At 50.1% G+C, this 19,946-nt stretch overlaps 1 protein-coding gene across 3 annotated transcripts in view; it reads left to right on the top strand.

Moving 5' to 3' along the window:
* The window catches only part of Brf1 (BRF1 RNA polymerase III transcription initiation factor subunit), a 48,823-nt gene extending 29,207 nt beyond the window's left edge, over positions 1-19,616 (top strand). For all 3 annotated transcript variants that reach the window (XM_036205489.1, XM_036205487.1, XM_036205488.1), the window contains 12 exons: positions 81-174; positions 3,324-3,450; positions 4,081-4,120; positions 4,205-4,297; positions 7,782-8,045; positions 9,925-9,986; positions 10,632-10,713; positions 10,790-10,845; positions 11,559-11,815; positions 15,790-15,841; positions 16,327-16,498; positions 17,057-19,616. In XM_036205489.1, the coding sequence (XP_036061382.1) occupies positions 81-174; positions 3,324-3,450; positions 4,081-4,120; positions 4,205-4,297; positions 7,782-8,045; positions 9,925-9,986; positions 10,632-10,713; positions 10,790-10,845; positions 11,559-11,815; positions 15,790-15,841; positions 16,327-16,498; positions 17,057-17,094 (1,337 nt within the window). In that variant the 3' untranslated portion in view covers positions 17,095-19,616. The remainder of the gene's footprint in view (positions 1-80; positions 175-3,323; positions 3,451-4,080; positions 4,121-4,204; positions 4,298-7,781; positions 8,046-9,924; positions 9,987-10,631; positions 10,714-10,789; positions 10,846-11,558; positions 11,816-15,789; positions 15,842-16,326; positions 16,499-17,056) is intronic.
* The last annotated feature ends 330 nt before the right edge of the window (positions 19,617-19,946 follow it).

The following is a 19,946-nucleotide window of genomic DNA, read 5'->3' as shown; positions in this document are numbered from 1 at the left end:
AACACTCAGCAGTTGTTCAGCTGGTCACTAGCAAGAGTCAGTTCTGTGTGCATCTCCTAATGATCTTACTTCTTTCCTAGCACTTTTGGTTGCAGCCAGGATGCATGATTTCCGGAGAACAGTCAAAGAAGTCATCAGTGTGGTCAAAGTGTGTGAGTCCACACTACGGAAGAGGTAAGCATTCTGGTTCACAGAGTGATGGCTACTGGGCCCATCTGTATACTGGAGCTGCTACTACCCTGAGTTACCCTGCCCTTTGGAAGTGCCTGGCTTCCCACCCTAATGCTTCCCGAGATTAGTAGATTGTAATTTATAGAGGCTCCTCATCCCACAGATTGGAAGCAGGCAGAAAAGCTGCTTTGGAACAGCACCTGAGGCCTCTTCATCCCATTTGGTTTGTTCCATTCTGGGCTTTGAGAGCCAAGTGACTCCTTGCTAGAGTTAGTTAAACCTCACCATGTCTGTCATGAGACACAGACTCTGTGCCCAGCTTTCAACAGGTAACTCCCAGCTCTGGATAGCCTGAGCATGATGAACAGGCCAAGGAATTGCTGGGAAACCTGTCATGGTTTCAACACTTGTTGTTTCTTTCTTTATTATGTATACAGCATGTATGACTGCAGGCCAGAAGAGGGCACCAGATCTCATTACAGAGAGCTGTGAGCCACCATGTGGTTGCTGGGAATTGAACTCAGGACCTCTGGAAGAGCAGTGAGTGCTCTTAACCTCTGAGCCATCTCTCCAGCCCCTTGTTGACCATTTCTACTGAGGGTATCTACTATAGTACCTTCTAGAAGCAAACTAGAAAATCATTTTAAGTACTTTGTATCTAATATCTTTAAAATTACTTTTTAAAAAGTTATTATTACATTTATTTATGTGTGTCTGTATGCACGTGCATGTACACATATGCCACTGCACACAAGGGTGAGGTCAGAGGACAGATAGTGTTGGGGAGATCAGCTCTCTCCTTCCACTGTGTGGTTCCTAGGGTTTGAACTCAGGTCATCAGGCTTGGCTGCAAGTACTTCTGTATGCTGAGCTAGTCTCAAAGCCCTCTTTTTTTTTTCCCCTGAGACAGGGTTTGTCTATGTAGTCCTGGCCTGCCTAGAACTCACAGAGATCTTGTGCCTCAGTCTCCCAAGTCCTGGGATTAAAGGCTAGTGCCGCCAAACCCAGCCTCTTTTTTTTTTTTTAATTTATCTTAATTTATTTGTTTGTTTATTTATTTATTTATTTTGTTTTTCGAGACAGGGTTTCTCTATGTAGCTTTACGCCTTTCCTGGAACTCACTCTGTAGACCAGGCTGGCCTTGAACTCACAGAGATTTGCCTGCTTCTGCCTCCCGAGTGCTGAGATTACAGGCGTGTGCCATGAACGCCTGGCCTCTTTTTTTTTTTTTTTTTTTTTAAACTAATACTTTTTTAAAATGGTGTGTGTGTGTGTGTGTGTGTGTGTGTGTGTGTGTGTGTGTGTCGGTATGTATGTGAAGGTCAAGAGACAAACTGCCAGAATTTGCCAGAATTGTTTCTCCTTCCGCTCTGGGGGTGCCAGGGCTCAAACTCAGGTTGTCAGATTTGGCAGCTAACACCTTATTTACTGATCCATCTTGTTAAGCTTAAATTTTAATTATACTATTTTATTAAAGAGAGTTGGCCCTGCCCCTGGCCACATCAGCAGAGGAGCCGTCCCACCCCTCATGGGAGAGCTGGTCCCACACTCAGGAAAGATGGCCCCACCTCTCACCACAGTTGTAGGAGGACCGGCCCTGATGGCATGGGCATAGAAGAGCTGGCTTTGCCCCTAGCCTAGCAGCCTGGACTGATTCAACCAGACCCACATCCAGGGCCTTGAGTGAGCCCACCCCAACATCTACCCCGTCTACGACCTGCCAGAGTTGGTGAAGGGACTGGTCCTGTGGAACCATAGCTTCAGGATCTCCATGACTCAGGGCAACAGCAGGATGTCAGAGAGGAGTTTCGGTGAGAGTCCAGTACCGATGGTGTACCAGAAACCAGAGGCCTTGAACCAGACCAACAACTCATTGTAATGAACACTTGCAAGAAAAGCTAAGTGGACAAAAGGGTACTGTGTGACACACCACAGCTCCCAGTGCCACTAAGACAAAGGAAGAGGTGTTGGAGAGGTGGGAAAGATGGAGGAGGGATGTGGGTTTTTTGTTTGTTTGTTTGTTTGTTTGTCTTTGTTTGGTTTTAATTCATTTTTTTTTTAATTTTCTTTTGAGGGGGATGCTACGAGGGTAAGGGACAGATATGGAGGGGCTGGGAAATGAGTGGGATTGTGATGCATGATGTGAAACTTCCAAAGAATCAATTTAAAAAGTTATGTTAAAAAAAATAGTTGGTGGCACACACCTTTAATCCCAGCACTTGGGAGACAGAGGCAGGCGGATCTCTGTGAGTTCAAGGCCAGCCTGGTCTCCAAAGCAAGTTGCAGGACAGGTGCAAAGCTACACAGAGAAACCCTGTCTCAACCCCCGCCCCCCCAAAAAAATGTAAGCTAGCCTTTAATCCCAGCACTTAGGAGGCAGAGACAAGTGTATCTCTGAATTTGAGGCCAGCCTGGTCTACAGAGAGAGTTCCAGGACAGCCAAGGCTACACAGAAATAAAAACCCTGTCTCAAATAACAAACAAACAAACAAACAAATAATTAAATTAAATTAAATTTTTAAAAAATGTAGCCAAGCACTTCTGTAACTCCAGCTCTAGGTACCTCAGGGCAGAAAGATCAAAAGTTCAAGTCATCCTCTACATAGCACCATCAGAGCCAGCCTGAACTATATGAGACTCACTTCTTAAGACAAAAAAAAAAAAAAAAAACAAGCAAATGTTAGCCAACAGAGTGTGCTCATACTCACAGTGCTTGTGGAGGTGAGGCCTGAAGATGGAGAGAGTTCAAGGTCAGTCCATCAAGATGGTTTGGCAGGTCAAAGTACTTGCCTTTGCTGCCAAGGCTGACAGCCTGAGTTCTACCCAGGACTTATATGGCAGAATGAGAAAATTGAGCCTACAAGTTGTCCTGTGACCTCTACTTGTGTGCTGTGGCATGAATGCATGCTTGAGCACCCTCCTTGCGTAAATGAACTAAATTGTTCTACTTTAAGAAAATGCAGCAGAGTTACTAGGATTTAAATTGTGTTGGCTGTCACAGAAGTGCCCTGCCCAAGTTGTTGGGTGGGTAGAGGTAGTCCTCCTACCTTGCGGCGTCTCCCAAGACTCTCCCCTCAGGATTCCACCAGGACCCAGGGTGGGCACATGGAAGTAGTGAGGGTCCGTGGGCTTTTTTCTGCTTTCTGTATTAGGCTCACAGAATTTGAAGACACTCCAACCAGTCAGCTCACCATTGATGAGTTTATGAAGATTGACCTGGAAGCGGAGTGTGACCCTCCCTCCTACACGGCTGGACAGAGGAAGCTGCGCATGAAGCAGGTGCCTCCCTACGTCCCTCCCTCCCTCCCTCCCTCCCTCCCTCCCTCCCTCCCTCCCTCCCTCCCTCCCAGTAGCACTCGAGTTTTCTAGGAGCGCTTGCTCTCACACCCTCACATCTGTTGAACTCTCCGAGCTGCTCCTTGAGAATGAGTCTTAGGGGTGGAACCTCCAACACTGCCCACATTGGGGCTCATGGTGAGCTTTCTGTCCCTGGCTCATTGAGCACATCCCCACAGCCAAGCTTTGTTTCTGATTTATAACTTGTCATCTGAGGCAGCCGCCACTGCAGCCAGACTTTCTTTCATTATCACTGAGCTGGTGACTGTGCTCATATAGGATTGCAGTCAGCAGGGGAGCCAGAGGGCCAGAGCTAGGTTGCCGCTGAGTTTGGGGGACTACGAGGTGTATCTGCACATGGGACAGACCTGACCCTTCCCAGTCCAGTTGGCTTGGGTGAGATGTTGAGGTTCTTAAGTTTTTAGGTATTTAGAAAAGCTGCTTCTGTCCAGGCCTAATACATGTTTGGAAGGAGAGGGCCAGGCCTACAGCTCCGTTCTGACCATCCCACAGCCTTGTCGTAGTGAGGCATTGAGCATTTGACTCCTTACCAAAGTCTCCTTTGCCTTTCAGCTGGAACAGGTCCTGTCAAAAAAGCTAGAAGAAGTTGAAGGTAACTAACCAGTTCTCACACACACACTTCCTTTTTGGTAGAAAATCAATATGCTTACTTTTTGCTTTTAACTTGTTACTTTAGGTGAAATATCCAGTTACCAGGATGCCATTGAAATTGAGCTAGAAAACAGCCGGCCAAAGGCAAAAGGGGCTCTTGCCAACTTGTCAAAGGATGGTGAGTCTTCTCTGCCGTTAAAGGCCTTGAAGGCCATAGGCCAGCACTCTGACCTCCCCCACTCGATGGTCCTTGATCCCACCCCAGTCTGCTTGTCAGCCCCTGCACTGAAGCACTACCCGGCGTACCCAGTTACTGCCAGGACACTCTTGTCCACCTGTGCACAGCCCTGCATGTGCTGCACTGGGAGCCCTGCTGGCCATTTCAACTGTCCGTAAGGCCATGACTGCAGGGATGCCCTTGTGCTGTCTGCCCCTGTTGAACCACATAGCCTAACGTAGGCTTTCCAGAGCTGGTGTCACCGTCTGTATTGCTAGACGGCTCTCTTCTGGGCTGTGCAGAATGAAAGCATAAGTGTCTGCTTCCTTGCTTGACACATAGTCTGGGGAAGCCACTCTGGGCACATCCCTCTGGTTGCTCATTTGTGCTCTCTGCCCATCACACTGGCACTGTGCTAGCATCCTGTGCTATGCCAGGCAAGTGTGAGTGTCCTTTGGGCTTCCCATCAGTGTTTGCAGACACTTGCTTATGTCCCATGTCCACATTAGGATCACGTTATCCACTCCTTCTCAACCCACAGTCTGCCTCACTTGTCAGCTTGGGGAAAGCTACTGAGCTTGTCTTTCTGTCCTCCTCTAACTTCCTTTCTGTCTGGGCTTTGCTCCTGTGCCAGCACCATACCGCTGCCCTCTGTGTGGCTGTCGTAAGCGATGTCTTTCCTCCTTTGGTCCATACGGCAACTGCGGCTTGACAGTAGCACTGACTTCCATGTGCTGACTACTCCTGTGCAGTGTGAACTCTAGTCACTCATACTAGTTCTCAGTTGCTGGTCACCGGGTTTTCCAGGCACTTGATTCTGTCATCTGTACTTTGTGAGTCCACTACTGTTTTCCACCAGCTCTTAATTTCTTTCTTGAGTCTGCCTGGCCCTGCAGCATCTTGCTGATCTTGGTGATGGCAGCATGTCCTCACTCCAGCTCCCATGGACTAGTGTGCATGCACTGGGCAAGTTGTTCCCTTACCTGTCATGGTGAGTAAAGCCTACCATTGCTGTCAAGAGCGTTCTTATCTCCATGCAATGAGAGTTTCAGAGGATGACAGTATCTGTGGAGACCACAGGAGTTCCTGCAATGGGTGAATGTGATCCAGTGTTCTGACAGTCACACCACTGGGTTCTCCCTGGTTCCTGGAAGCAACATTTAGGCCTCAATACCTGCCCTACTCATACTCCAAGACTTTGGTTCTGTCTGTTTGCAGAGTTGAGTTTGCTACTTTTGATTTCTCTGTGTGCTGGTTTTTGTTGTTGTTGTTTGTGTGATCTTTTCTTAACTTACAGTCTTATTTTCTAGCCGTTCTTTGCATATCCAGAGTCTGCTGCCTTCTGTTTACTAGGTCAGTTACTTCTGCCTGGCTTCATCCTTCCTTCTAACTTTACTCCACCTTCCAGGTCACCTGCCTGACCTCTCTGTTCTGGGTCTGCTGACTGTACATTTGGGGCACTGAATTTCCTGTGAGAATTGTCATGTTTGCGGTTTCTTAGTCTCAAGATATTTCCCCTTCCACATGTGAGGGAGCTGTGGAAATTCTGGGGGTAAGGTGTGTTTTGATAAGATTACTAACTGCTGTTTGAATTGTGCAGTAATCGGAATAGTGCTGATAGGTTCCTCCTTGGGACTTGTTGGGCACGAAGTAGCCGTAGACACTGCAGAGAGGCACAGAGGTGAGACGACATGTCCCACTTTCACTGTTGATAGATATTGAGAACCTGCCACATGGTGGCTCTCCTTCAGAGATCTGGTCTTCCCTTACTTTGATTCCCCCAGTGGCTCCCTCATATACAGAGATGGGTGCTGACTTATTCTGATTCCCAAGGCGTATCTTCTACAAAGAAGCCACCCTCAAGCCTAGAGGCCTGTCCCTTGGGGCACACGTGGGGCCCAGGGGTCACTGAGTCTCTGCTTGTCCCTCCTCTCTCATTTTATGCCTCCCTTGAGATTTTCTCCACCGCACAGAGACCGTGCCTAGTGCCTTGATTCAGTCTGGAGCATCCTTTGCCCTAGAGGTTTGCAGTAAGCTGATCTACTCAATAAGCCTTTTTGATAGAGTTTTCTTGGTCTTAGCTATCTGTTTTAATGTCCTTTCTGTAATTTTTTATTCATTTTACTTGAACTTTATCTATTCCTCTTTCACACCCTGGCTTTGGAGCACAGCAGAAAGCAGCTAGCCACAGGCAGGGTCTTCTGGGTCAGGTTATCCCGGCTGGAGGCAGAGAGAGCTGTGTCTTTCAGATCAGATAGCAGAAGGTACAATGCACACGCCACAGGCTGTATTTGGTTCTAAAGTGCCTTTGGCTTTGGAGCTTTGCCTGTGGACATGTGTGATGTAAGGTGAAGCCAGCACCACAGTCACTGTGATTGTAGACCTGTGGCTGCTCTGTCTTTCTGACCTTTGTAATGGCACCCACCCCTCCCTACTCCAGGTTGCCACTGGCTGCTTTCCATCACTGAAGGAGTGATCTTTTCTAGACATAGTGTGTACCCTTGTCTTCTTCAGCATTATTTTTATGTTGCCCATTGGTAGCATGGTCCCTTTTATTGTGTAGCTGCCATAAGTGTGGTAAAGTGCTTCTCACTCCTGTGGAGTGCATTTGAGTTAGGTTCAGAGCAAGCTGTGTGCAAAGTGGAATTGCTGGGTCTGGTGGAGGTGGTACTGGCAAACAGTCTGCATAGCAGCCACCACTGCTCTGCCAGTGTCGGCATGCATGAAGCCAGCACCTCTGTCTTCTCTCCATCCTCTCTGGTGAGGTCACCAGTGTGTGTGGCGTTCTGAGACCTAGAGGACAGTGCTCATGCTCTGACTTGCTTTGTTTGGAGTGTCTTTCAGGGCTCAGCGACCATGCCCTCTCGCTGTCCTGCCCTTCGTGTATTCTCTGTGCTGGCCTGGCAGGTCTTTCTTTTGGTCCCTTTTTTATTTGGGTTCTGTGTTGTCTGAGCACAGGCGCTCTTTACATGTCCTAGACTGTCCTTTCAGACAGGTTCTAAAAAGAAGCTGTGGCTCACCTTTGTCTTGACAGTGTCTTTCACTGAACAGACATTATAATTCTTTTTTTAAAAATCACAATTATTCCAAAATCTATTTATCTATGTTTTATGGGTTCTGCTTTAGTGTTGTTGAAGGTGTTTTTGCCTAACTCTAGATCACAAACTTTATCTTTCCTGAATGTTCTTATGCTCTCAGATATCACATTTAAGCCAGCTTTTGCACAGAGCATGAAGAATAAGCCAGGCCATTCTTGCACATGGGCAACCAACACCGTTTGCTGGTGGGACTGTGCTTTCTCTGCTGCAGAAAAAGGAATGCCTTTTGGTAGTTTTTGTGTTCTTGGTTATTTTGCAGCTTTGCAAAAAATGTTTCTGTTACAAAAGTGGGCTCTCTCTGGCTTTCTGCCTGGTTGACAGGTGGTGTGCGAATCGTGTGTCCCTAGGCTCCGGTGAGGACGCCACATCCAGCCCGTTTTGTGAGGAGGACACGGAGGATGAGGAGCTGGAGGCTGCCGCCAGCCACATGAACAAGGACTTTTACCGAGAGCTCCTGGGGGATGATGGCAGCTCAGAAGCAGCAGAAGGCCCTGATGGGGGCAGCAGGCCCCTCGCCCTGGAGTCCCTGCTCGGGCCCTTGCCCACAGCAGCCAGCCTGGGCATCTCCGATTCCATCCGAGAGTGTATCTCCTCCCCAAGTGGGGATCCCAGTGAGTGCCCTGGGATGGGGGAAGTTTATAGTCGGAAGGGTCTGTGCTGTGGATTAGACCAGAAATACCGTGGGCTTGGGTGAGGCACTGCTAGGTCCTTCCTTGACCAATAGTTAATAGTCCCTGAGTGCTCTAGTTTCATTTATCTTGCTGTGATAAATAACCTGTCAAAAGCAACTGTGGGGAACAGCTGTGGCTTACAATTCCAGATTATAGTCCTTCATTTCAGGGAAGTCAAGGCAGGACCTCAAACAACTAATCACATGACATCCATAGTCACTAGCAAAAAGAAAACAAACGTCGTTGCTTGCTTGCTCCTATCTAGCTTGCTCCTGTCTATCTAGTGTAGGACTCCCTGTCCAGGGGATGGTGCCACCACATGAGCTGGGCCTTTCTGAATCAATTAACAGTCAACACAGTCCTCACAGACATGCCCACAGGCCAACCTGATAAAGATGTTTATTCCATTGACATTCTCTTCCCCGGTGATTCTAAATTGTGACAAGTTGACATCCAAAACTAACCACCACACAGGGCAAAGAGCTGGGTATGTGCCAACATGCTGAGATGCCAGCTGGCCTTGTTACCATCGTAGGCTTCCTCTAGTCCAGCTGCTTTGGCTGGCCAGCTTATGGCATGGGCCCTGAGTTCCAGTAGCTACCAAGTGACTAAGGGAGGGTCTGGCATAGCCTTAAGTCATGCAGGTGAAGGGACCAGGTCATCCTGGTCCTTCCCTGTTGCTGGAGTGGGAAAGCCTAGGTTAAGGTGCATCTTTGCTGTCAGGGTTGCTGGCCGAGCTTGAGCATGGATGGAAGAGACACACTAACCAACAGTTGCCCCTGCCACCCGACGGTCCAAGATCCCTGCTGCTTCTTTCCCCTGGCCTTTAAAACCTTGGGAGGGGCTGGAGTGATGACTTTGAGGTTAAGAGCACTGACTTGCCCTTTCAAGGGACTGGGGTTTGATTCCCAGCACCCACATGGTAGCTCTAGTCCCAGGGGGATCTGCACACATGTGGTGCACAGGCATACGTGCAGGCAAAAATTCCATACACACAAAATACATTATTGTTTTTAATCAAAGAATTGCTTTTTTTTTTTAAAGATTTTTTTTTTAAGATTTATTTATTTAATATGTATACAGAAGAGGGCGCCAGATCTCATTACAGATGGTTGTGAGCCACCATGTGGGTGCTGGGAATTGAACTCAGGACCTCTGGAAGAGGAGTTGGTGCTCTTAACCTCTGAGCCATCTCTCCAGCCCCACAAAATAAATTCTAATAAAGAATTATAAAGAAGGGCTGAACGACACTGGTGGTCTGGAAGGGTAACTGGTCCTGTCCCTGTAATCTGGCTCTGCCCTCCTGATCAGGTGAAGAATTGACCTTTGCTAGAGGGTGTGGCCTCTCAAATGGGTGGAACAACTGAGAAATGTGGCCTGTATGAGGGTTGGAGCTCTCAGTTGAGGAGGCAAAATGCCAAGTATGTAGTGGACAGTTGAATATCTGCTTTGAGAGAGCAGGTAATTCAGAGCAACACAAAGGGAGCCCAGAGCAGAAAGCAAGGGAGGTGGAGCGGACTTGGGAGAACCTCTGGGCTGGTCTGAGCACTAGTGCTGTCGCCTGGGGAGGACAGCAGCAGGCCCAGACCAGGCCTTCCAGCAGCTCTTTACCCAGTCCTTGACCTGAGCTTAAGTTCCCTGTTGAGGACCCTGTGCCTGTTTTCTTTCCTGATGGGCAAGTGTTAAGGTGACATTCTCTCAAAGGAGGGTTCTTGCAGCTTCTTTGCCCTAGCCCTGAGTCCCAAGTACCAAGCATCCCCTTGGTGAGCAGTATCTGCTAGGGCAGCCTCTGTGACACTGATGGGGTTCTTCTCTCTAGAAGACACTTCAGAGGACGGGGAGCTGGACCTTAGTGGCATCGATGACCTTGAGATTGACAGAGTAAGTCCTGACTCCCCTTGGCCCTATTGGTGGTTGGGACCTATGGAGGATAAGGTGGGGGTGAACTAGCTTCAGGGCCCGTCACTCACCTTTAGCCTCTCTGAGCATTGTGCCTTTCTCAGATATTCCCTGACAGGTGCGTGCGTGCATGTGTGTATGTATGTATGGGGGGGTCTCAAGTTGTAGTGCCTATGGTCCAGACATGCCCCCTGGACTCCCTCCTCCAAGCTCCACTCCAAGGCATCCTTGGTTGTCCTGTGCCCTTCCTCTGAAACCCTAGACAACCCTACCAGGACCTTGTCGGAAGGCCCTGAGCTCTGCACCTGGCCTTGGCTCCCACTGCATTCACAAATACATTGTGCATCTCTAATCCCCAAATACCAGGGCCCGGACTGTACACTAACACTTGGCTGTGTACCTTAGAGGTCTGCCTAATAGGGTTAGGAGCTGAATACTGGCCCATGGCTGAAGGGCAAAGTTGGCAGAGGAGGACAAAGGACTGCCAGCTCCTGTGCTGGAGGGGCTTCCCACATCCTTTCTTTAGCAGTTTACGCTTATAAATAGGAAGTTAGGTGCTGAGAGATCTTGGCATACCTCAGAGCTCAACCTCAAAGATCTAAAGCCACTTCATTGTGCTTTCCACAGTACATTCTGAATGAGTCAGAAGCCCGGGTAAAAGCTGAGTTGTGGATGCGGGAGAATGCTGAGTACCTGCGGGAGCAGAGGGGTGAGTAACCATCTATCCATCTGCCCAGGTCCACTCTATGCCCTTGCTGAAGCCAGTTTTTCTGTTTACCATACAGAGAAAGAAGCAAGAATAGCAAAGGAGAAGGAGCTTGGCATCTATAAGGAGCACAAGGTGGGTGCCTCTTGACCTTAGTGTTGGCTGATAGGAGGAAACCATTTGGGAACCCCTCTCCCCTGTGTCCAGGAGCTTGACTGGGACAGGCAGTGGAAGCCATAGGACCCACACCCTGGCTGCCAGGTTGTTGTGTTCCTTCACAGATGGTTGTACCATGCAGCTCTGTAATGCAATATCCAGCAGCACAGGTGCTTAGGGAGACCAAATTGAGATGTAGGGCTGGACTCAAGGTTCTTGGGCTTCAGGCCCTTGTGGAGGACACAAGAGACCCTATGTTTGTGCCTGTATTCTTTGATAACAGGCACGCAGTCTTGGTAACGGCTCAGCTGCTCCCTCTGGGCCTTCAGTCTCCAAGTAGAAGCAGCTGAACCTTTAGGAGCCGAGTGAGAAGATGTGATGCTGGCAAAACTCAGGGTCCACGGTGGAAGCTCAGAGAATGAGTAGTACCTGCCTCAAAGGAGGGCTAGAGACTTGGGGGTCCCAAAGCTCCATGCCACATGGCACCATGTTGCGTGCCCTGTGAGGCACTTTCCTTTTCTGTATATGAGGATGGCGTCGCTAGGAAGGGTTGGTGTGCAGAGACCGAGGGCGACGCAAGCCAGGCCGACTTCCGGGCCTCCAGATGGGCCACAGCTGTGGTCCAAGAGTAGCTGGTAGGTGTGAAGTTAGCAGGCGACAGAAGGAGGTTTGTGTGTGTGTGTCTCATTCAGCCCAAGAAGTCTTGCAAACGCCGGGAGCCTATACTGGCCAGCACAGCTGGGGAGGCTATCGAGAAGATGCTGGAGCAGAAGAAAATCTCCAGCAAGATCAACTACAGTGTGCTGCGGGACCTTAACAGCAAGGGTGGGGGCAGCCCACCCAGGGAGGACTCACAGCCCCCAGAGCACGCCAGCACCAAGAAGCTGTCACGGAGGAAAAGAGCAGCTAGCAGGAACAGTGCTGACCCTGGGACAAGCATGGGGAAGAGGTATCGCTGTCCTGGCCCTGGGCGTCTGTCTGTTGTTTGCAGCCAGAGCTTCAGGAGCCACACTGTGTGCTGAGTGCTAACAAGCCCATCTCCAAGTGTGGATGTGACCCCGACCCCCCCCACACACACACACACTTCTGGGTCCCAGAGTTGAGAGGCTTCCGACAGCAGCGGGACCTACTCCATCCCAGAGAGCAGTTGAGCACTTAGTGCGAATGGGCTCTACACCCACACCCCTCTGTGCTCCTAGGGGCACCATTGGCTCTGTTGAGAGAGGAAGCAGACAGTGACACCTCTGGTGGATAGGGAACCAATCAAGGGCCAGAGAAGGCCGTCCTCAGCATGGTGGGTCAGTGTTGCTCTTCAGCTTGGCAAGGGGGTATCTGAGGGTGGTCCTCCCGTGCTATGACTTACTCTTGGGTGGTAGCTTCCAGCTTTCCTGATGAGGTCCCAGGTTAGTTGATGCCCTTGAATCTGCAGAGAGGCTGGACCCAGTGTGGCTACCATCCACCTGCCCTGGGACTCCTGTGAGGTGCTGCCAGCTCAGTCTCCGCGTTGAGTTAGCCATAGCTTGTCCAGGGAAGCCAGAAGTGCTTTCACTTACCGTAGTGAAACAGGCGTCCTTTGGCATCCCTGTTGTGGTGTCCCTTCGCTGTTGGTGGGCTTTTGTGAGCTGTTGTAGTATTCAGGAGGATGAGGCAGGAGGATGGTGAATTCAAGGCTAGCCATGGCTATGTAGTGAGACCGAGTCCCCCAAATAATACAAAACTAGCTGAAGAGGTAGCTCATTGCTTAAGAGATACCTGAGTTCAGTTCCCAGCCCCCATGTCAGGCAGCTTCTGTAACTCCGGGGGAGTCTGTGTTCTGTGTTCAGATTGTGAGGGGGAAAAAAATCAGTGTGTGTGTGTGTGTGTGTAGTCAAGACTGGCTTGAACTTTTGACCCTCCTGCTTCCTCTTCATGAATGCTGGAATTACAGGTGTGCACCATCACTCCAGGTTTTAATATCTTGGTGTTTTCATTGTTATATCCTAAGTCTGATCCAGCTGGAACTTACTTTGGCAAAAAGAATAAGGCGAAAGCCACGCTCAGGCTTCTGGGTGGATGCTGTAGACAGGGTCTGTCTGAAGGAAGCCCGTCCTACAGTTGGCTCAGGTGTTCCCTGTCTCCTGTCTCCAAGCTGATGGTTGCTTTACTTTGTACAGCCTGGTAGTGTTTGGTGGGCCAGATTCTTGAGAACATTTTTGTACATGGCCTGTTATTGTTTTCATGAACTGAGAATGAGATGTCTAGGCTAGGCCTCTTCCCATTGTCGCTCTCACTGCTTTATTTGGTACAAGTTCCCCTGCCCCCGGTTGGTGGTACAGTTGTCATAGGATCTGGAGTTCCTAGGCCCTGATGCGGCTCCCTCTATAGGATCTTTCTGGGATTCCTTCCAGCCGCTTCTGTGTGGGGGCAGGCACTTAATTTCCCTCCATTCATTATGTTCCCAGAACCTGTTGGGGGTCTCCTGTTGCTGTGGTCTTCCCTTGGCCCCTTGGTGCCTCAGGCTGGTTGTTCTGTCCCCATCAGTGCTAGCTGTACCGAGTACTGAGTCAGCATGGCTGCTGTAGGGAGGAGCCTCCTCAGAAGGGAGTTGATTTTCTCAGCTGCCTTTTCTTTGTGTGGTCACAGAACCTCTCTTTGAGATTACTAAGTAGAGCACTGTGGGCCGAATTCCCAGTGCAGCTCTTCTTTGCACATGTAGTAGGTCAGATGGGGCAGGCACCAGGTATACCTCAGCCTTCCCTAACCCCCTAGCCCCGTGCCTCAGCCTCCCAGAAGGCATTCTCAGTTCTACTTACTGTGGCCAGTATCACCATCCTTATCTGTCTCGCTGTAGCTAGAAATGGGTAGAGAGTCTGATGGCTCACAGGTCCAGGTTGAAGCTCAGCTAGGCTGCTACCGTCATGCTGGGGGACTCTTGTTCTAGTATAGTGATTCAAGTATCCTTTGTGGTCATGTGGCCGGGGAAGCCTGCTAGAGTCAGAGTTTGTGACTATCTGATATCCTGAAGGGTTATGAAGGTCTCAGCCAGGACGCCCCCATGCCCATACCCACCGCTGCACTCATGTCTCTGCCCTTACTCAGCACAGCCAGTTCAGAGAGTCCAGCAGGGAAAGGAAAAAGACCACCGGGCTCTAGAATCTCAGCTTTTCTAATAGCTGTTACCCACTGTCTGAGACAACCCCTTCTCAGGAGCAGTCTGGCAGGTGAGGTTGGTGTTTGCACTCAGCATCTCTCTCTGGGAAGGTGTTACCCTAATGAATCCAGTGCTCCAGACTTACACAGGTTTCCCAGGTCAGACTCAAGCAGGCTTCAGCTCAGTAGAGGCAGTGCCCAGACCCCATGTGTAGCCTCCACTTGCTTTATGGCTGTCCCACAGAAAGTGTCCTGGCTAGAGTCCTCAGTTGTGGGGTGTTTATGAAAATGTAGCATTTATGGTCAAGGCTGAGAGATCGACAGCAGTGTGGTTGATAGGGATTATCACTGAAGCTGTGATCTGAGTAATGCCATGCTGAACCTATTCTCTAGACATTTACAGACTCTTCTGTGAGCCTTGGCCAACTGCTCTTGGGTCTACATGCGTCCTAAGAAGGTCATGAACACCTGTAAGAAGGCTTCAGTTCTGTGCCATCTGCCTGCTACGGGATTATCAGTATCATCAGAATATCCAGTATGTCACAGCTGGGTAGGACTGGGCCTCAGAGGGCCCAGCACAGAGCATGATTCAAGGCCTTCACCTACCTACATAGTTGTGCCCTAGAAGAAAAGAGTCTTGACCGTCCCCATGCCAAGAGACTACTTACACTGATCTGTATGGCACTGTACCTGTTTCCTCTGGAATGGGTGACCCATTTTCCTTTCTGTTTCTTGTGGATATGATGCCAAAGGTACCTTTGTGTTTAGAAGTCCTAGGGGCATCTAAGGCAGGTCCAAGATGGAGGTAGTGCTGGTAAAAGTTAATGCAGTGGTTCTACGAGGCAGGTGGGGGTAGATATGAGTCTGTCCACCTCTTCCTCTTCTTCATAACTATCTATCCCTCTTCCTCATTTTCCCCTGGCTACAGATTGAGAGGTGTCATGGAATCTTGCACATGGTCACTGCCCATGACCTCACATATCTGTCCAAAGGGGGTGGAAAGACAGTTCATCACCTTGACTTTGGGGTGCCCACTACATGGCCAAAAAGGGAGGCACCTGATGGATCTTGCATTTTGTGTGGTGGGGTTTTGGACAGAGTTTCTCTATGTAGCCCTGGCTGTCCTGGAATTTACTCTGTAGATCAGTCTGACCTCAAACTCTTGGAGTGCTGGGATTAAAGGCATGTGCCACCACCACCCAGCTGGATCTTGCATTTTTATTTTGTGCTTATATATCTCCTATCCATGACAGAATGATGGTGGCATTGATTAATGCAAGACAGCAGGTCAAATCAGGATGGACACAGCAGCAGTGGTGTTCCAGGTAGTAAAACTGAGGAATAGGTGAGATCTAAGGTCAGAAGGAGGCCTAAGGGTAGGAAGAGAGACTGGGATAAGACTGGTGGAGATACTAACAGAGGTGGTGAAAGTTCTGTGTCTCTGGGAAGGTGTCCCTGTGGAGTGGCAAGGGTGGTCCCGAGTGTAGCTGGACCTGGCATGAGACCGTGCATCTGCCTGTCAAGGGCCTCAGTCCTGCCAGTAAGTGATGGGCAGCAACAGGCAGGTGTGGCTGAGGCTGCAGACTGTGAGCCAGCCTGGATAGAGCCTCATTCTCTGTGTGTACACACACACACACACACACACACACACACACACACACACACACACTCTCTCTCTCTCTCTCACTTCCTCTCTCTCTGTCTCTGTCTGTCTGTCTGTCTCTCTCTTCCTCTCTCTCTCCCTCTCCCTCCTACACCAGCCTGAACTGAGGCTGTTTTTATGCTTTCTTTCAGATTGAGGCCCCTGGTGTCTACACAGCCAGCTAAGAAAGCAGCTGTGGGAGAGGTATGTTGTCCTGTACAACCAGGGAAGGGCTTCAGGAACACAAGTTGCCATCAGGCTTGGCAGGGAGAGGCCCAGTTGGTTGCTGCTCTAGTGTTGGCCTGGTTCCTGCTGAGAATCCTGAATCTCAGGGTATGAGGGCGCCTGGATCACAGAAGTGGAGCAGGCAGGTGGTATGGGCAAGTTTTGTGCCTGCTGCTCTGGGGCTGAGGGTAAAGGAATCACCACTGTGGACTAGTGTAGGCAGAGGCTAGATTGCATACCACAGGGCCCGCCCTCCCTCAGGTGTTAACAGCTTTGGGGGAAAGGAAGGCTGGGACTGAATAGCCCCGGGAAACTGGAAGGAGATAGTGGATGCTAGGAGGCAGGCTGATCCTCTGACCAACTCACATGTGGGGTGGGGTGGGTCTCTGGAGAGAGACCTTGAGGGTCCCACAGTCAGGAGGGTAGCACACACTCTGTCTCAGAGACAGGCTCTCTCTTTCCAGGCCTTGCTTTTAAGTTCCCCTGCCCTGGGAGCTGAGCCCATCAAGCCATCAGCAGTCTTGGTGGAGAGTGGCCCTGTGTCATACCATCCTGAGGAGGATGCAGATGAGGAGGACGCTGAAGAAGAGGACGGAGAGCCTTGCGTCAGTGCTCTGCAGATGATGGGTGGCAATGGTAGGTATAGCCCACGTGGTTATGGGCACAGTACCAGAACTTTGAGGGAGCATCCAGAGAAATAAAGACAGAGCCATCCACCCAAGTAATTTCCAAATATGAGCCTATTGGCTACAAACTAAAATTCTCTCTACAAAGAAGGGAACTAGAACAACTTAAAATTGGCCATATTGATTTTGAGGCTCTTGAGTATGCTAAAAGGAGCTAGGCAAAGGCTAGGAGGCCAGCTCCACAGGGAAGGTGAGTCATCTACCATGAAGGTCAGGTTCTGGACTTGTTGGGAGTCAGAAGGCGGGCTGTTCAACCAGCAGAGAAATGTCTGGGTTGGCCATACTGTTTACAGAGCCCGGGAGCGTGACAAAGCCCCCACACAGGGCACATAACCAGTCCACCAGCCCCAAAGACTTCTGGGAATAGACTGAAATGGTGGGCTTTCAGGTGGTGGGGCCTGTGAGATGAGGCAGTGGGGTTGGTGTTGGGAGCTGGGAATGTGAAGGTGGCTCGCTGTGGCAGTAGAGGGCTGCCTGGACTTCAGCAACTGTCCTCTGTGCTTTGCAGATTACGGCTGTGATGGTGACGAGGATGATGGCTACTGAGTGGAACTCAAGGCCAGGCAGCATCCTGGTGCTAGATTCCAAGTGTATCTGTTTTTGGGGGTCAGGTGGGCCTGGGGCCATGGCTCACAGGCATGATTTCTGGGACTCAACCAGTCAAGCACTGCCCCACTTGATTTGAAGCACTCTTCCCAGGGCCACAATGTGGCCCCATCATACTTACTGTTGGGAATCATGTTTTGAGCAATGTACGGAGTATTTTTGCCCAGCAAAGGAAACCAGCTGTGTGTTTATGTGTAATGAAACATGGTCAGGGAGTAGCTAGGTCGGGATCCCACTTCATGGCCTAGCCTTCTAGTCATTTGTTCACCAGAAATCCTTAGGCAGGCTCTGTGTGCTCCTGTCATAAGGAGACGCAGCACAAAGGGCCTTCACTCACGAAGTAGAACCTTGGTCTTAGCCTGCTGCCAGTGTTCTCTGCCCATCCTTCACATCCTGGAAGGATACAGATTGGGCAGAAGACGTGTGGCAGTCACTGCTCTGCTTAGCAACCATAGTCTGGAGCACCTGCCTTTAACTTCAGCCCCAGCTGCCTGCTGAGGCGGACACGAGCTCTCTACCATCTCTAATGTCCGTTCACCGCCTTGAACCACCAGGAGCATTATAGGCCTCAGTCTCTTGCTTAGGACTCATGAGTTGTGCACCCAGGAGCCCTTGAGGCTGCCCAATAGCAGATTAATCCAGTTCATCAGCAGCGCTCAGAAAGTGGAGACCAGCAGACCACATGCACCTGCATGCAGCTTCCTGCTAATGTCCAGACAACCTATGTGGAGTTCTGGGTTATGGCCCTGCCCTGTCACCTAGAACAGAACCCTCTGTCAAGAAAGCCTGCAAGCTGTTTCCTCACAAAAAGGCCCAGGACTATCCTCAGTGCACTTAACTCAGGCCTTCTTTTCCTGGATGCAGCCCTGGATGTGAGTCTCCACTCCCTGGGCTGAGGCAGAGTATTTGACTCTGTTTCAAATCGAGAGGTGGGGGTCCAGGCCTGAGATGACTGAGGTGGGAGAGGCAGACTGCAGAAGGAAGTAGATCGGTGGGACAGATACGGAGTGTTTGATGAGAAGATTGCAAAAAATACTTTTTGATTGTGTATGGGAGTGTGGAACTATAACCAAGGGTCCATCCTAGGGTGGGGGCCAGCTTCACAAGAGTGAGGTCAGAATCATGGTAGGCAGCCATGACACTGGTCCAGAGTATTTTTAGGATCTTTGTATGCTTATATGTGACAGGACTTGCCTATGGCCTGGAGAGAGTACAGGGCTGAGGGGTGGGAGGTAAGAGCTGCGGGAATAGAAACAAGTATCCTGGAACAGAAACTGAGCCCTGCTCCCCAGCTCTGCCTTGTCTGTCATGAGAAAGCAGGAGAGGGTGTTATCAATGCTGGGAAATGAGCAAGAGCCAGTAAGGCTGGAATGGTCTTGTAAGGAGAGGGTTGAAGAAAGTCAGGGCAGAGGGAGGGACAGTGCTGTCCCCAGAAGATGGGTGAATAACATAGTGGGTGGGTCCTGAAATGGTTGAGACCTGTGTCACATGGTTGAGAGACCCAGGTGCTGAAGAGTAAGGTCCCAGTAGGGGGCAGCCGTGAAATGGCAAGGGTACCTCTGAGCTGAGGTCACAGCTTTGTATGTGAGCTGCCACTAGCACTAATGTGAGGCTCAAGGAGGCATTGGGTCTGTATGACCCTGTTCTCCATACAGTTGGTTTATTTCTACGTGCTCTTTTCTGACTGAGATTACCACAGCATGATCCCCCTGCCTCAGATCTTCCCAGAATGCAGAGCAGTGCCTTAGGCAGCCTCCTGCGGCAGAACCAGGCCTCACCACACTGGACCTTGGAAGAGGGGAGAGGGAGTCTATTGGATCCTGCATTCTAGACTGGGACCTGTCTTGTGTACACACTGGAGTGCTGAGAAGACAGGACATTGTACTCTCTCTCTCTGCCTCCTCTCCCCTCTCCTCCTGTCTTTCTGAGAGGGTGAGGGAAGTGCAGAGGAAGCTACTGTAGGCTGCACTGTCCAAGGATCTTGCCAACCACCTGAACTGAGGAACCTAGTACTTAGTGGTTACAACACCCTCTGCAAACTGGGTGATCACCGGGGCAAGACAGGAGCAGTCAGCAAGGTTCCTGGTAAGCCTGCACATCTTAGCTTACATTGTGTACCTGTCTTTAGACATAACCAGGGGCTGCTTATAGGAGCTGGGCCACAGAACAAGAGGTCATAGCAGTGCAAGGAAACAAGGCACTGTTCCCACTTGTAGCTCTTCTATCCTGAGCTGTTGGGCCCAGTGAGAACCTTGTGCAGTCTACCCTGAACCCCAGTTTCCTGTCCGGCTGCTTTACCTAACTATACCTACTGGAGCAGGAATGAAATAAGCCCTGTGGGGGTGGGGCACTCCTTTTATACCTAGTTAGAAGGTGGAAGATGAGCTCAGACCATGTACCTCCTTTGGTCATGTCCTTGGTATTGCCTCCCAAGTGCCTGGATTAAAGGTGTACACCCCCTGTGTCCGGCTCCTTACTGCTGAGATTTATTAATTCCAGCATTTGGGAGGCAGAGGCAGATGGATCTCTGTAAGTATGAGGCCAGTGTCTACAGAGCAAGTTACAGGACTGCATAAAGAAACCCTGTCTCAAAAAACAAACAACCCCACAAAAACAAACAACAAAACCAAAAACCCACCAATAACAACCAAAAAGAAACTACCCTAAACCCAATTCCAGCTACTGCTCACAACACCATGGTCCAGTGCCCCTAAGTCAGCCTAAACTGCTGAGCAGAGAGTAATTAGAACTCAGGTTATTCACCATGCAGGAAGGAACCTGCAGAGGGTACA

The sequence above is a fragment of the Onychomys torridus genome, chromosome 14, assembly GCF_903995425.1.
Source record: "Onychomys torridus chromosome 14, mOncTor1.1, whole genome shotgun sequence".
Lineage (NCBI taxonomy): Eukaryota > Metazoa > Chordata > Mammalia > Rodentia > Cricetidae > Onychomys > Onychomys torridus.
The sequence above is the reverse complement of the archived record's forward strand: the minus strand, read 5'-3'. Positions and strand labels throughout refer to the sequence as shown.